Raw genomic sequence first — 15,785 nt, 5'->3', positions numbered from 1 at the left:
AGGGCTAGTCCGAGCTGAACGTCATTAGGAAAACTAAGACTCACGCCTGGAGAAGCAATAGTCAACAAGCTGGCCTTTAATTCAAGTAATCTTCTACAATTTCTCAATCATACTGGAAATCTTTTAGCCGCGGGACACTATCCAGGGACCAGAGAAAGAAGCAAAACGTTCCGTGTCATCCTTTGTTCATTTGTCAAAGACGTACATACAATTCCTAGTCCTCAAACCTCTTGTTCAGGTTTAATGTAAAAGTGTGTCCTTCTGCGCATCTCTCAGACTTTCCTGAAGCCAATGAGGCCAAGCGCGTAGTCCTGCCGCTCTGGCATAGTCCCCTGGCAAGTAAACGTGGCCACTGCGACCAGAGACAACCTGCTTGAAGATGGCATCAACTACGGGCTCCGGCTCAAGTATTTTTGACTTGAAGGGACCCGAGCTGTGGACCTTTTCAATCAAAGCTGTCCTTATATAGGTCGGGTGGATGATACTATCCATTGGCCAAAGTCAGTTTTCCACAGCTTAGTTACTTGCTAGATCGTCAATCTTAGACTCACCTCGTGCGCACTCTTGGTGCCTTGTATCGGTGCCTCAGCTCCTGGGTAAGTCCCTCATGCAGGGCTAGCACGCCAATCTTGGAACAAGAGTAGTCCACATTATTTACACCCGTCACAAAACTCGCCATGCTCGCAACTGATACCACGTGGCCATGGTTGTTGTGGATCATTGAGGGCAATAACTCCTTGATCAAGAGGAAGCTAGCAATGATGTTGACGTCGAAAACGTGGCGAATTTGCTCCTCAGTCTCGTCTAGCATCGAGGCTATTTTCATGACGCCTGCGTTGTTCACCAAAACCGTAGGATCGCCGTGATCTTGACGGATTTGGCCTGCGATCTCTTTGATTGACTTGCTTGATGTGATGTCCACTTCATAGAAGTACGCATTTGACGCTAATTGCAGCTTTAGCGAGACTTGTCATTTGAGATTCAGCAACGCAGACCAAACTTACGCAGCGGAGTCCTCGGTGGAACAACGTCAAGACTGATCACTTTGATGCAATTCTTGGCTAGCTTACGTACCAGCATGTCCCCAAGGCCTCCGGATCCGCCGGTAACTACCACCAACTCTCTTCGCCAGTCATACTTATCTTGAGTGAAGTTGTTGAGAGTTGCTTGGCTCAGAAGACTGTTGGATTTCCGAAGCGCGGCTATTCCAAGCAGCAAGGAAAGAACAAATCTCGGCCAACCACGTCGGAAGACTAGCTTCATAATCCCTGGCGTTTCGAAGTTGCGAAACAGCTCAACAAGTTTCGCGGACAAAGATGAAGACGACTGAATAAGTGTGGAAGACATTGTTTCCTGAGCCGTCAAAGAGTGAAGTTGGAGGTGAATAGCCGACGCCTGATGCTATTCGCCGACCACTCTCTACCCTATATTCGTCGGATCGACGGATGGACAGCAAAGCCGGCAGGCAACACCCGTTCTCCGTCTGATACTTCCCCGCAATTACAACGTCCACTTAGGTTTGGGACAGCTCCTTCACCGTGTAGCATCTCCACATGACAAGCCGAGGCTCAATTGAGTCCGTGCAAATGATCGTGCGACGCTTATGCATGTCTAGAAGCCGAAAAGCTTCCATTCGCTCCGATGGTGAGTCGAGCAACGAAATTACGACACAGTCGAATGCGTCTTGTGTTGAATAAAGTCGGATAAGGGTTCGTGTAAGACGTTTTACTTGAGCTCTTTCAACTTCCATGAAACTTTGCATGATATCAGCATGGGGTACACTATCGAAGATCGATTCGTTACATCCAGCCGGAATGGCCAAAAGATTGCTGTTTCCATCTACAAACCCGACGGAATGAAACACCCAGCACCCGTCATCGTGATGGGTCACGGCATCGGAGCCATCAAGGCCGCCGGCCTGGCTCCTTTCGCAAGCCACTTCACAGCCGAGGGTTACCCCGCCGTCACGTTCGACTACCTGGGCTTTGGCGAGAGCGAGGGCTTCCCACGGAACGTGCTCGACGTTGGGCATCAGCTACAAGACTTTCGCGATGTGATCAAGTGGGTTCGGGAGCCGGAGCAGAACACGTGGGTCGACTCATCACGCATCGTTGTTTGGGGGAGTAGCTTCGGCGGCATGCACACCACAGCTCTCATGGCCGAAGACCACGAGCTGGCGGCCGGTGTAGCGCAATGTCCTCTTGTTGACGGGTTGGCTGGTGTAACGCAGATGCCGCTTCTCCGGTCCTTGAAGTTGACGATGACGGCTGCTGCTGACATCGTCGGAGCGTACGTTCTGGGGACGACGGAGCCGAAGTACGTTGATCTCATCAGCGATGGGTCCACAACAGCTGTCATGGCATCACAAGAGGCTTATGATGGCTGGCATCGTTTGGCGCCTGACGACGGGCGAGATTGGCCCAATTTTATTGCTGGGCGATCTCTTCTGAACATAATGATAAATCGGCCGTTGTTACACATCCACAAGAGCACTCGCCCATACTTGGTTGTTCTCTCTACCTGGGATCACGAGGCATCATTAGGTGCTGCCGAGGACTGCGTCAGACGTGCTCCCTTTGGAGAAGCGTTGAGGGTCGATGGTGGCCACTTTGACTTGTACAAGGGTGGAATCGCGTTTGAGAAGAACATTACTGGACAGAAAGAGTTTCTTAGACGCGTACTGAATAATATTCAGTAGGTAATTCCCGATATTGAAATCGCGGCCAGGTTGAGCACAGTTGAAGGTGCCAAACTTTTCCGGCGTCAAAGTAAGAAGGCATTTCAGGAATCGGGATATTGAACATGTTTCTACTGAACACGAAGTGAATGGAAATTGTTGGTATTCCTTTCACAGGGAAGTTGGTTCGAGCCGTAGGGTCCTGGGGGTGACGAAGTATCAATATCTCTGTATTGATTGATTCTGCGTAAGGAGTAAAAGGGAGATTCCAACCGGAGGTTGGGTGGGTAGTCGAGGTCTAATTGTACTCCCTCGAGGTGGCCCATGCTCTGCCCTTACTCGCGGCCGAATTGGGCTTCCAATCCGACAGAAATAATTCTCAGATCTTCTAGTTCTACGCTATGCTGGTTCTCTAAAAACAAAAGATACAATCGCTCATTAAGGGTAGTAGACGGCGTCCAACAGCTGTTCTCAAGACACAGTAATGTCATCGATAATGACAGGGGCAGCATTCGAACCAGTATCCCAGGAGAAACCTATGGAAAGGGTACCATTGGCTGTAGTGGGAGTAAAGGTGAAGGTGTGTTGTCTGTATCCACCCGCGTCGCTGTAAGTCGTCAAGCACGTGTACGTAGAGCTGCCACAGACTGGAGACGGGCCCATGATAGCATCTCCCCAAGCAACATAGACCTTCGCATTGTCCTGTTTTGTCGCAGAGTCAAGACGGCCTGCATAAAACGTTACAGTCCTGGCGACTCGAAGGGGCAGGCCGGTAAGGGATTGGTAGATGTAAGCCTGGCGATTCGAAGTACCGGATGGGATGAAAGCGCTTTGTGGCCGTGTTAGCATTTGCTTGATGATACAATCTGCCGTTGGCATAGAGAGTTTGTGACTTACAGAGCAGAGCAACCTGAAGTCTGATGGTTGTCTGAAATGACAGCTTGCGAAACTGGATCGCTGGGTTGGTAAAGCGCAAAGCTCCAGCTGTTGAAGCCATTGTCGAAGCCACCGTTCTGGACATAAATACTGCCTGTACATTTGTTAGATTCTCTGCGGCAAATTCAAGTGTCGATCGAAAGTACTCACTGGTGGTTGCGCGGCATCTGTTAGCCGAAGCAACTGAGCTGGACGAGGACGATGACGTCTTTGAAGACGACGAAGTGGCGGCAGTAGTACTCGAAGAGCTAGTGGTGGTTATTGTGGAAGTCTTCGTGGATGAGCTACTCGTAGTGCTTGTTGTGCTAGATGGGGTGGAGGAAGTAGTTGAAGATGCTGTGGAGCTTGTCGAGGATTTTGAAGTCGTCGTCGAAGAGCTCGAGGAAGAACTCGTGGTGGACGAGGTAGATGATGCAGTGGAGCTAGTTGTAGACTTTGAAGTTGTAGAGGAGCTCGAAGTGGTTGAGACAGATGATGAAGTAGAGCTTGTCGAGGTCGTCGATGAGGTCGAAGAGGACGTCGAGCTGACCGGCAGGGTCAGAGGAATCGAAGCATAAACGTTGAGACGATTGCCTCCGCCACATAGCTCTGCCGTGTTGCCCTTGCAAGGCAGATCGCAACCATCCGACGCCGCTACACCTCCATTTCTGATTTGGCTATCACACCAGCATTCCTGCGAGTACTCGACACCGGCGATGGGATAACCAGCAGCAGAACACGCCGAAACACAGCCACCAACAGACATGTTCTGGGTACCGCCAACAACGCCAACGTTGACCGTAAGAGCCCTTCCAAGGACGTTGTCCTTCAGACATCCCTTCTCAGCCCATCCTGAGGGCATGACACTGGCAGCCTTGGGCTTGGCGGATGCCTGGTAGACGTTGATCCGGTTGGGACCGCCACAGTACTCGGAACTGTTGCCGGAGCAGAGCATGTTGCAGCCGTCGAAGCCCGAAGAGCCCGTGTTACGAAACTGGTTGTCGCAGTAGCACTCGGACGAGTATTCCACGCCGGCGAGCGAGTAGCCAGCAGCCTGGCATGCGTTGGTGCATTGCAACACCGACATCTTGGAGTCGCCAGCTGCGACGCCGGCTCGGTAAGAAAGAAGTCTTGGGCCGGGATCGTTCTGGCAGCCCAGGGATGACCAGCCCGGAGGGCCGGGGTTGATTACTGGGGCCGCGACGCCGTTTGTGAATACCGAAATTCTGTCGCTACCGCCACAGGCTTCTGTGCTGTCGCCGCTGCAGGGCATGTTGCAGTCGGTCTCGGGCTTCTTTACCGAAGTTGAAGCTAATTGAAAGTCGCAGTAACACTAGGAAATGTGAGTACATGTATGTGCACGATGGAGGAGGGCAAATTGGCATGGCTTACCTCGCTAGAATACTCGACTCCCGCAACGGGGTAGCCTTTGCTGCTACAATATGCTATACATGTTTCTTCAGTCATGGCATTGTAATCTCTGTATCCATCCCGTGACAGCTGTCGGATGCCATTATTGTTATCGGTATAACAGCCAGAGTAAGACCATCCAGTTTGCAGAGTTGATGAGGTTTTGACATCTCGCTTTGCGATGGAGGCTGCATTGGCGCAAGCAGTCAGCACCAGGAACAAGCGTGGAATAGAGGTTTGAGACTGCATGATTGCGCGTGGGAGAAAAGATGAAAGGATGATGAGCTGGTTGTTTCGATATAGTTGACAAGAACAGTCTGCTACCTTATATTTACGACGGTCTCAGCCTGGTATCTACATTTGCATAGTTCCTTTGTGTAACACATTAGATATCCCACTGCCAAGGAAGCCACGAACTCAGCTCTCATAGCCATCATGCATACCTAGCGCCGGGAGAACAATAGCCTTGTTAGCAGAGGCGAAGGATTGAAAGACTTTCGGGTGAACGTTTCCACTTCAATTCTAGAGGCTGGAGTAACCGTCCGACTCGTCCCTGATCTAACAGTGAAGCTAGCTTTTTCCGGCACTTACATAAAGACGGGCTTCTTCGCTCCTCGCCGCCACCATTCCTCACCAAACAGGAACGATGGCGAAAGTCTGAATGCCATGTTGTAACCCCACGTGTCTGCGGCTTTTTGCCAAGCCTATGAAAGTACGAAGTAGTGGTCTGTAGCTATTTCTTTGGCCTCAATAGGAAGGAGGCATCTTGATGGAGCTCATGAGACAGTGAGAGCTATGCTTAGCGTCCGCGCAGTAGGCGGAACTAGTATAAAAGCGGCCGAAAAGCCAAATCAACTCATTGATGAGAATATCCCGCTTCGTGTTCTAGACGAAGGAAGTGTTTCGAAACGCACGCTAGCTGGTGATCTTTGTCGGGTCATACAAAGATATCCATCCACAAACCGATGCCGCTCAACGATGTCTCAATGCCCCTGAAGACCTCCCGTGCCGGTTCCTTTCCGGATGTGTGGGTGGGTACGCCGAATGAAGGTGTCTGCCGAAATACCTACCCAGTTGAGATGAATTGTAATTCATTCACAAGATATCAAATGAGGTCGGTGCTTTTTAGACTTTACTAGTGATGGCGACTGTCAAGTGTCAACTTTGGACTGTGAGGCTAAAATGTCGGTCTAAACTGTAGTGATGCAAGATAGACCTCCAAACCAGAGCTCTCTCGAGTTCCTAGGCACTTGCTCAAGCAGTTCGCGACAATCAGGAATAAGTAGGTAGGCTACGTGGATGTAGGGGAAACAAAAGGGAAAGGAGTCCTGCAGGTCATTTGTAGTCGCACAAAGTTTAGCCTATGGCGCAGGAATTAAGGTTGTTGGAACAAACGATAAATTGACTTTGCTTTTAATCTAAAAGAGGCCCATGACAGCCTCAGTTACGTTTAAAACATCGAAACATCAAGAGTGCTCAACACCTATGACGCCTTGTAATATAGCATTTGGTACAGTGTCCCCTTCTATTCGAGGCAGTAGGTTGACAACTGGGCCATAGCCGTGTCTTTAGAACAGATTCAAGATTAACACTCGGTCCTGTTCAATCATACGACGATAGCCACGTACCTTTCTGAATTTTACTGGCAAATCATTCCGACGCCGCCGACGGGGGCTCTGGTGGTCTGGCACGTTGTGCCGGCGCAGCATCCACGATCGCCAACGTCACCACAGTTGGCTATAGCTTGCTAGTTAGCTTTCGGTCATGAAGAACCTCGCGAAGTTCTCGGAACGTGTCCATGATTGGAGTCATGCTGATCTTGCTTTCCACAATGAGCTAACACACCCCAGTTAATCCACCAGTATCTTCTTCAACTTTGCATACAATCTGGGGGTATTAGTCGATTTCTCTCTTACTGTTGTTATTGGCCAAAAAAGAAAAAGAAAAAAAATGGATGGGGGGGGGGGATACTAACCTTAGAACTCACGCCCCTGCCCGGATTCGAACAGCGCGCCCCTCAGTCAACCCGAAATCTGACTTCATTAGGGTATTTGTTTATTTAACCACTCGACCACCTCGCACACAGCTTGACCTGACCTCGCCGACCTAGACAGGCGGTGCTGTGCTGGTGACAGAAATGGGATTGAGGGGGGATATATATACCCTTGGATGCCTGGTGATGGGAGGTCAGGTGACTTGGATTCACCTCCTTGATGAGACGGGAAGGAGAGACATGGAGATGAGAAAGAGCGAGGACGGTGCTGCCTGCCGGTAACGGCACGTGATTGAACGTCGGGGTACCTTATAGAATGCACTTACCTTACCTCAAGGTAAGTTCCCGACTGAGTACCTGTCGCACTAAGCAAGTATAATATTCACCAGAATCCAGGGTAGCCGCTGGTTCATATAAAACATTAGTTATACGTTATACTCGTCTTGTAATCTTCTATACGTCTAACCTCCCTCATCAAAACCACTCCTCAACGTCCCTCCTGAACAGAACCTCACCCCCAGCAAGCGTCCCCCCAGCCAACGGCACCTTCAAAATCCCAGCTCCCACCAAATCCTGCGCCAACCTCACAATCAACCCATCACACCCCTTCGCAGCCATAACATCCACAGTAACAGGCAACATCTCCGTCGCATTCGTAACAGAACTCACGCTACCGACCTCTCCCAGGGGGAAAACATGGTCCGGCGCGCCGCTGAAGACGCTCAGCCGGCCATTGGAGAAGCCCAGCGGCGGAGTGGGCGTCGTGGTCGTAGGGTAGCGGTTTCGGAGGGAGGCGCGGCCGGAGGAACCTACGTAGAAGAGGAGAGCCGAGGAGCATGTTGACGAGGAAGAGGTGTTCAGGGCAGGAGGAGCAGAGGGAGGCAGGATCTCGGTGTTGAACCAGTCCATGAAGAGCGTCTTGTTGGCTCTTGCGTCGTCGAGGGCGCTGGCGGGTTGCGCGTCGCCCCAGCCCCAGCGTGCGAGGGGGACGGGGTTGATGAAAGGGAGGCGGCCGTTGTGGGCGGCTATCAAGTTTGGTGTTAGTCGGCTGACAAGTGAAAGAGGATCGGGGCTTGTTCCTTCTTTCGAAGGAGAAGAAAAAGCAAAGATACGAAGAAAGAAAGAACACGGAGAGAGAGACTTACCGGTATAATCAGCATAAAACGGATCACGCACAAGCGGCGTCTGCTCCTTGGTGATGAGCATAGCATACGTCAACCCCAAAACCTCATCCAGCGTCTGATTTCGCACCTCCTCGGGCCCGGACTCGGCCCAAGCAGACGTCAGATTCAGCGCCGTCGCTTTCGTGCCCAAGAACGCAACCACGTTCTCGGCAAACTTATTCAGCATCTGCGCGGCTGGTCCCTCGTCGGTAGGAAAGTCGACAGTATACACCGTCTCGGGATACGTCACCTCCGCCTCGGTCCCAACCAGCGAGGTGTAATTCGCCCCGTACAGCACCTTATTCGCCTCATCCCAGATCCACGGATCCCGCGTCAGAAACCCGGCGGTGTCGAGGGTAGGCGAGAGCGGCATCACGCCATCTAACCCAACCAACCCGTGCGAAGGCCGGTTCCCAAAGAGACCCTGCGCGGCAGACGGTCCGCGGATCGAGCCGCCCGTGTCGCTGCCTACTGCGATGTCCAACCACTCATACGAAGCTATGGATGCTCCGGCGCCCGAGGACGAGGAAGAGGGATCGTTGTAGCCGTCGCCGCGCGGGTTGAAGGGGGAGTGGTAATCCACCCAATCCGCCGTCGCCGTCTCGCCGTTTGCAAACTGCGAGGGCTTCTGGTATCCCACCACCACGGCGCCCGCGTCGAGCAAAGCTTGGATTGCGGGGGCGGTGGAGGTCGCGGGTGGGTAGAGGGCGTACCAGGCTCTGTTGCCGTTGGACTTTTTGACGCCGGCGAGGTCGTAGATGTCTTTTACGCCTACGCGGACGCCGGCAAGGGGTTTCGCGGGGGAGCGAGCTGCCAGGGAGTACAGGCGGGAGGGGACGCCGATTGTGAGGGAGGCGGAGGCGGGTACCTGGGCGGAGAGGGTTTGGAAGGTGGTGTCTTGCTTCTGGAGGAGGGATTCGGAGAAGGCGCCTGCGTAGTCTGGGTAGAGGCGGTAGGCTTGGTGGAGGGCGCCTGTTGATGTGTCGAGGAAGTATGGGCCCGAGGGGATGTTGCTGCTGCTGCTGCTGCTGCTGCTAACACTAGGAGCAAAGGGCGCGACGATGGACTGGGTCTTGTTCGTGCCGTCGTAGGTTTCCTTTGTGAGGCACGGCGTATCGAGCCCGGCGAGGAAGATTGCGCCGAGGAAGGCGGGCTGCCAGACGTCATCTTGGGACGTCCAGTTTGCGAAGAGGGATGGGAGGGAGGATTTGGGGAGGGGCTCGGCGACGACTGTGACGGGGGTGAAGCCGAAGGCGCGGGGGAGGGATTTGATGTTGAAGGAGGAGTTTGAGGGGTTCCCCTGGGAGAAGGGGGAGACGAAGTAGTAGATGTCGTTGAGGATTAGGGATGCGCCGGTGGAGGTTAGGTCGGCTGCGGTGACGCCGACGAGGGCGAGGAGTGTGAATGCCTTCATTGCTGAGTCTTGGGCGCCTCAGTCCTTGTGCTGGGTTCCTAGCCTAGGGCAGCGAGCCTGCTGGACGCCGTGGATGCGACATTACTCTTTATATGAGGAATGTGTGTATTCGGACTCGAGTTACAACATCCAATCAAGATGACCAATTCCTGGTATCTGAACGATAGGTCTGCAGGTGGAGGGAGGGATTTTCCTTTCCCTTGCCCCAGTCCAGCTTTCTTGTCTATTGGTTGCCTTTTTTTTTCCATATCAGAACTGGCTCAAGGTAGGTAGCTGGGTCCAAATTGCTTAGAATCAGGACCATGGCAAGAAAGCAATAATACTCATTATCCCGCCAGGCTTATCTGATTCGGTCGTTGTTTCCATGACGGGGCCACTTTCCAGCTTCGGGGGTTGCGGTTACGGTTGCTTATCATGGGGACTCCACGAAAGGGACCATGCATGCGAGTCCGCATCGCTAGCTTGCAGAGTCTGAGAGCCGGAACCGGTTTGCGGGCTGGGGTATCTTGTCCTTGTCATCGCTCTAGTCCCCGCTCAGATGGGCTGTGGGCATACGTAGTAGAATTAGCAAGTCCATTGCGTCGTTATCGGGTGGCCTTTTGCGGAACGAGGATATCGGTAAATCTTGACTTGGGGTCGGAGGGGCAATCGAGACCTCGCGTTGACTCTCACAAAGAAGTCCCGGCCGATGTCGGTAGTTGGATCGGTTTCCCGGGGCCGGACTCTAGTCAGCAGGAACGGGAGTCGGTCGGCCGTCACTAGGCCCGTAGGATGTGCTGATAATTGCAATTGACTACGATCAACAAACATAACTTGCGTAAGTACACCAATGGGTCAGACACAAAAGAATTGAGGTTACCATTCAACACCATACTCAGACGTCATCATCTGGGGAAAAGGGAACCCAAGAGTGAGCTCAACGGGCGCAAAGATTCCCGACACGACGGTTCCCCCACCAAGATACCCCAATAAGAGACGGTCCATCTACGGATAGTCCTCGTGTGTTTCCTGCGGGCCGGTAAACTCTGTCGGAACCGATCCGACACTCAAAGCAAACTTAGGTAGACAGACGGTCCCAACTGTGCCCAAACTCTAGCAAGCTTATTCCAAGTTCCACGCTAAAATTTGTTTCTCAGAAAAAGGTAAGAATACAGCCCGTGCTAGGTCCTGTCTAGTTCCGAGAACAAAATCAGCAGATAAGCCCAACTCTGCTGGGTTATCGTCAATGACCCCAGTAGGTACCGAGATTGGAGAACGGCCAAGTCTTATGACGAGTTGGAGTCAATGAAAAACCGCTCTTGGCCGACTAAAATGCCGCTACAGTTATCTCCCCTCTTCTCTCCGATATCTCCAAACCGTCTTCCCTGCGTCGGCTTTTTTACACATGCAGTCACCAAGTGGGGTGGGGGGGCTACCAAGGTAATTATCGCAAATGCCGATAGCGATACGGGGACACTTGCAAGTACTTCTGCAGTTCCTCAATGCGGGACTTTTTCTCAAGGTAATACCGGGAGGTCCTCACCGGTGGTTCAGAAAAATCATTACCCTCCTAAACGTCAGAGACAGTAGATTAGGCAAGGAAAGGCTCTCTCCAGCAATGTGAGTCGCAGCGGCCAGTAGTAGCCCAAGACGATTACTGAAAATGTTTACGTGACGTGGACGACTCCTGTGCACTACTTGGATATCATCCATTGGAGTTGGGTATGACCGTTAGTAATGAGAGAACAAACATCCTGAGGCTATTGATCACCAAACAAGCAATTCTTTCGTCTGAAAACCGCGGTCCTCTTTCCTTTGATGGCTGGAGAAGAGAACAGAAGTCCCGCGAGGAGTAACCCACCCACTTCCCAGCCTCCGCCGTCAGGATAGCCCATGTCGAAAACTCCACGCAACCCAGTTGCCTGGTTTAACTCCGGTTGACAACCGGACTAGCTGACAGTCATAGAAAACTGCAGTGAGTTCCCTTACTTGACAATTCACAATAAGAAGACATGGAAAAACTTGAAGTCGTATCGTCATTAAGTAGTCAAACTCATCAACACCCCCCGCACAGCCAACCTTGTTGAGGTCGTCAGCGAGAGATTGCTTAACTAGAGGTATCCTAGGATGTGCCCAACCGGGCCATCGATGCTGTTGAAAAAAATCATTGGACAATGGTTTCGTCCCAGCTTTTTCTGGAATGTTTTTGACCATCCCGCGCTCTGCTATGCAACCAAATTCCACGTAAACCGAAAAGAATGCCAATCAAACTGGCACGTCCTCGTCATCGAGTCGACCCTCCACAGTTGTCGTATAAGAAGGAGCAGCGTTGCCTGCCCACCCGTTGTCAACATCCTCATCTCCCAGCCACCCATATTATGATATCGACAAAGGCGGACTCATACGCCCGGCATAAAAGGTATAGACTTGAATCGAAATTCGTCCCAGTAAGCCCAAGCAGTCTCATGACCAGCCCAGAGTCTCGAGCGTGTTGCGCGCATCGGACGCGCTCATGCCGCTGACACCCAGCGAGCGTACCTGGGTGCCCTTACGCAACCGCTGCACGCCCACGGCGACCTTCCAGGCCTCTTCTTCATCCAAGACAAACATGTATCGCTTGCCTTCTTGGTCTCGGACTGTTGCGCGCAGCACGTGCAGGCTCTTTGTCTTCCACTCCCCAGTCTGTCCGGACGCAGAACCCATGTTAGTATCTTTGAATTTGGTGTCGCACAAGCCAAGACGACAGCAACTCTTGCAAGCACGCAACATTTCGGTCAGGTAGGCATCGGCTTCGTCGCCCGTGAGCATCTTGGTGGCTCCCCGGTCCGCCGTACGGGCTCGCTGATTCGCCATCTTTTGAAACAAACCCGAAGGATGGTTTTGGGAATTCATCGCAGGGGCAGAAGCAGCATTCGAATTCAAGCAGTGCGGGGGGCACCATACCTCGACCAGCTTTAGCGTCCAAGCCTTGACGTCCCACTCGCGCTGCGGGACGCCGCGGACGTCGTCGTCGATGAAGAGACCTTCGGTCGTGATTCGCAGGATGAGCCCATCTGTCACTGTGCCAAACCCCGAAACGAGCTGGCTCGCAGGCGTCTTTGCGAACTGGTTCATGAATAGGTAGACAGCTCTGATGACAATCTTGTCGGGATCCTTGGTCGTGTAAGGGCCGCGCATGCTAGGCGGCGGCGTCGTTCTTGTCGTGGTGGCTGACGGGGCCCACGATGACTCGGAGCCGACAGAAGACGCGGGTCGGTGTCTCGGCTTATCGTATGGTCGGTATGAGTATTGGTCTTCGTCGACAGTCCGTGCCGACGGTCGCGGCGGTTGTCTGGCCGTGTTGGAGGATGAAGCTGCGGAAGGCGCCGGCCTTGGAGGCGGCATAGAGCTAGCAGAGGGGGGAGGTCTCGGGGGTGCGGACGATGCGGACGGGGGAGGTCTCGGCGGCGTCGAAGCCGCCGTGGAGGGGGGAGCAGGGGGTCGGCCGTTGGGCCACATACTCGTCTTCTCGCCGGACGAGTAGGCGTAGCTACTTCCCTTGCGTGCCTTTTCGGCCTCTTCTGCCTCCTTGGCCTTGAGTGCAGCTTCCTCTTTGGCTTTGCGAGCTGCCTCCTCCTCGGCCAGCTTCTTGGCCTTTTCTGCGTCTTCGCGATCCTTCTTTGCCTTTTCTGCTTCCTCGCGCTCTCTCTTGGCTTTCCGAAAGGCTTCTAGTTGCGCCTCGACACGGGCTTTGCGGGCGGCGGCTTCGGCTGCCTCCTTCTTGCGGGCTTCTTCGCGCGCCTTGTCCTCCTTCTCTTTGTTGGCCTTGAGTTCCCGCTCCTTTGCTTCCTTCGCTTCGCGTTCTCTGGCGGCTTTGGCCTCCTCCTCGGCCCTTTCCTTTTCGCGCTGTAGTTTTTCTCTTTCCTGACGTTCCTTTTCAAGTTTCTGTTTCAAGTCTTCCTTTTCGCGTATCTCTTGTTCTAGCTTCTCTCGTCTTTCGCGGTCCTCCTTCTCCCTCCTGGCTCGTTCTCGAGCTTCTCTTTCGCGGAACTCCTTTAGCTTCCGCGCCATCTCTGCTTTGCGGCGCTCCTCGTCCTCCTTTGCCTTGCGCTCCTGTTCGCGCTTCTTCGTCTCCTCCCGTGCCTTCTCCCAGGTGTTTGTTTTCGGCGGATCAGGTTGTTTTGGTTTTGGTGGGGGAGGAGGAGGAGGAGGATCTGGTTTTCGAGGTTCAGGCTCTGGCTCAGGTTCAGTTTCAGGTTCCTGAGGGGGTGGAGGCTGAGGTCGTTCTTGCCATTGAGACCTAGGACCGCCGTTTCCCGCGCCGTGGTTGGGCGGCGGGCTGTTCGGGGGAGGGCCGTTGTATTGGTTGCCGTGAGGCGGCGGAGGCGGCGGCGGGCCAGCATTCGCGTAGCTGTTGTTGAAGTTGGCGCCTGAGCCGTAGCTACCGGGGCCGGGGCGGTAGCCACTCGAGCCGTTATTCGGAGAAGCGCCCTGGTTCTGCGACTTTCCCCAAGCCCAGGCTCCCACGCCGACGGCTATGACAAGCAAGGCCATACCCATGTTTCCCATGCCCTGGTATGTAAACCACCATGCCTTGAAGGCAGGCGCCATGCTCTGGAACATGACGACCATGACGAGGGCGCATGCGAAGCCAGCGGCGAAACTAGGGCCTTGGGGCGCCAGAGAGGGTAGATAGATAAATCCGCCGCCCTTATCGCGCTGGGGAATGACGAATATGTCATAATTGCCTGGGCCCAGGCCACTGCCAGGAGGCGGAGAGCCAGCAGTGGTTTTGGGTGCCTCGCCATGAGGCGGAGGCGGGGGAGGAGCGCTCATGTTGAGCGGACCTCACCTCTTGGTGGAGAGTGGTGAACCTGGCAGCAAATGCCTAGTGAGGATGTTGAAGTAGAGCCTTGAAGCTCTTGTGGAGACCTGGGGTCTCGGTCGAGGTTGATGAAGCAAGCAGAAGTCTAGTGGTATCTCAGGAGGTCCATTGACGGTCGTTAAATCGTGAAGCGTCTGCACAGAAGCCATGAGCATTTTCTTCTTCTTGGAGTAGCAGCAAAGCTGTGTGCCATCTGATAGCTGGAAGGCAGGAAGTGGCGGTGGAATGACCCGCAGCAATGGGAAAGTGAGAGAATATGGCAGTCTGTAATAAAGTACTCACAAGCAACAATGCAGAAAAACAAACTCCGGAAGCCAAGAGGGAAAAAGACGAGCAAAGACCAAGACGTCAAAGCGAGAGAGGGGTCGGATCGGGTCTTTGAGAGGTATTTGTCGTCGATGCTTGGTGCCTGGACCGAATGAATCGTGTTCTTCCCGCTCCGGCCTTGCGCTTTTTTTGCAGGTGGCGGGTGCTTGGTGGTTGAGATTGCGTCCGATCGCGGGGAAGAGGGCTGAGACAAGAAAAATATTCTTGATGTTCTGGAACTTGCCCTGCTGGTTAGTAAGGCGAATATGGAAGGAATCGAGCTGTCTGGTGACACGGCGCCGTTCCTGGTGGAGGTCGGGTTTGGTGATGGTTTTGAGGGAAAATGTGACGGGGAAGGGGACGAGAAGGGGCCAGGAATTCTTTTGTGTTTACTTTGGGAATTTCTCATGGGCGACCGGGTGTAGAGAGGTAGCGGCGGTGGTGGTGGTGGACTGGTGGTGCTGGCGGTGGTGGGATTGGGGGGAGCAAAAGTTGGGGGTAAATGACTGGGCGCTAGTGTTCAGCAGTACGTACCGAGGTCTCTTCAGGTATCTCTGGGCGCTGGAATGCATGGAGAGAACAAGAAGGGACTCTTTCCATTGCTATAAGAGACCCACTTAAACACCCACTGACCTCTTAGCAAATGGAAGGAATGGTGACATTTTGACAGCTGCAAATTGATCCGAAGGGAAGGAAGGCACTGGGACACTCAGACCCGATACCGAATGGCAGGTGCTGCCACCAGCTGGACTACCTACCTCGCCCAAGGTACTATGTATCTTGTGTCTCAGAGATGCTTCTAGGTGCCCGTCTCATTCTCTCTCTCCATTCCAACCCCATCTCTTCGATTCTCCTGTTCTCTGCTTTCAGTTCGCTAGCTTCAAACCTTTTGTTCTTGACCCGTTGCACCTGCATGTGGCCGCCTGGGGTAATGTCCTCGGCCGGACTGGAATGCCAACTGAGCGTTCTTCAGGAAAAGACTGCCATCCTAGCTTCCACCTCATGGCTGAGAGGATGTTCCTTGCAACCAACGGGACCCTGAAAAAACAAGACAAAAAAAATCC

At 53.3% G+C, this 15,785-nt stretch overlaps 6 protein-coding genes across 6 annotated transcripts; 2 read left to right on the top strand and 4 right to left on the bottom strand.

The window, feature by feature from the left end:
- Nucleotides 1-240: 240 nt before the first annotated feature.
- Nucleotides 241-1,263, bottom strand: BDP81DRAFT_326116 (uncharacterized protein; the record flags this gene model as incomplete). Its single annotated transcript, XM_060585036.1, has 3 exons — nt 241-484; nt 552-945; nt 1,005-1,263. 3 exons carry the CDS (start codon nt 1,261-1,263, stop codon nt 241-243), a joined length of 897 nt encoding a protein of 298 aa, XP_060442155.1.
- Nucleotides 1,264-1,609: 346 nt separating this feature from the next.
- On the top strand, nt 1,610-2,886 carry BDP81DRAFT_433993 (Alpha/Beta hydrolase protein). Its single transcript, XM_060590920.1, has one exon. The coding sequence runs from the start codon at nt 1,772-1,774 to the stop codon at nt 2,696-2,698; it is 927 nt and encodes a 308-aa protein (XP_060442154.1). The 5' UTR covers nt 1,610-1,771; the 3' UTR covers nt 2,699-2,886.
- A 91-nt stretch (nt 2,887-2,977) lies between these two features.
- On the top strand, nt 2,978-3,581 carry BDP81DRAFT_433992 (uncharacterized protein). The gene has a single exon (XM_060590919.1). It carries the CDS (start codon nt 3,002-3,004, stop codon nt 3,521-3,523), a length of 522 nt encoding a protein of 173 aa, XP_060442153.1. The 5' UTR covers nt 2,978-3,001; the 3' UTR covers nt 3,524-3,581.
- Nucleotides 3,582-4,145: 564 nt separating this feature from the next.
- On the bottom strand, nt 4,146-5,251 carry BDP81DRAFT_326332 (WSC domain-containing protein; the record flags this gene model as incomplete). The annotated part of the gene is made up of 2 exons (XM_060585056.1): nt 4,146-4,925; nt 4,985-5,251. Coding segments are annotated over 2 exons (1,047 nt in total), but the record flags the coding sequence as incomplete, so codon positions are not given.
- A 2,218-nt stretch (nt 5,252-7,469) lies between these two features.
- On the bottom strand, nt 7,470-9,572 carry BDP81DRAFT_463277 (amidase signature domain-containing protein; the record flags this gene model as incomplete). Its single annotated transcript, XM_060593998.1, has 2 exons — nt 7,470-8,020; nt 8,141-9,572. 2 exons carry the CDS (start codon nt 9,570-9,572, stop codon nt 7,470-7,472), a joined length of 1,983 nt encoding a protein of 660 aa, XP_060442151.1.
- A 2,401-nt stretch (nt 9,573-11,973) lies between these two features.
- On the bottom strand, nt 11,974-14,731 carry BDP81DRAFT_67683 (uncharacterized protein). The gene is made up of 3 exons (XM_060596141.1): nt 14,698-14,731; nt 12,495-14,549; nt 11,974-12,233 (listed from the first exon to the last, which is right to left on the bottom strand). Exons 2-3 carry the CDS (start codon nt 14,364-14,366, stop codon nt 12,015-12,017), a joined length of 2,091 nt encoding a protein of 696 aa, XP_060442150.1. The 5' UTR covers nt 14,367-14,549; nt 14,698-14,731; the 3' UTR covers nt 11,974-12,014.
- Between the last annotated feature and the right edge of the window lie 1,054 nt (nt 14,732-15,785).

The sequence above is a fragment of the Colletotrichum phormii genome (assembly GCF_030913505.1).
Source record: "Colletotrichum phormii strain CBS 102054 chromosome Unknown BDP81scaffold_17, whole genome shotgun sequence".
Classification (NCBI taxonomy): domain Eukaryota; kingdom Fungi; phylum Ascomycota; class Sordariomycetes; order Glomerellales; family Glomerellaceae; genus Colletotrichum; species Colletotrichum phormii.
The sequence above is the reverse complement of the archived record's forward strand: the minus strand, read 5'-3'. Positions and strand labels throughout refer to the sequence as shown.

What these genes read in the sequence shown, in the direction of transcription:
- BDP81DRAFT_433993 (XM_060590920.1), top strand. Translation starts at nt 1,772, where the DNA reads ATGGGGTACACTATCGAAGATCGATTCGTTACATCCAGCCGGAATGGC.
- BDP81DRAFT_433992 (XM_060590919.1), top strand. Translation starts at nt 3,002, where the DNA reads ATGCTCTGCCCTTACTCGCGGCCGAATTGGGCTTCCAATCCGACAGAA.
- BDP81DRAFT_67683 (XM_060596141.1), bottom strand. Translation starts at nt 14,366, where the DNA reads ATGAGCGCTCCTCCCCCGCCTCCGCCTCATGGCGAGGCACCCAAAACC. An exon ending in GGACGCTAAAGCTGGTCGAG is followed by an intron (nt 12,234 to 12,494) that starts GTATGGTGCCCC and finishes GCGTCCGGACAG; the next exon opens with ACTGGGGAGTGGAAGACAAA.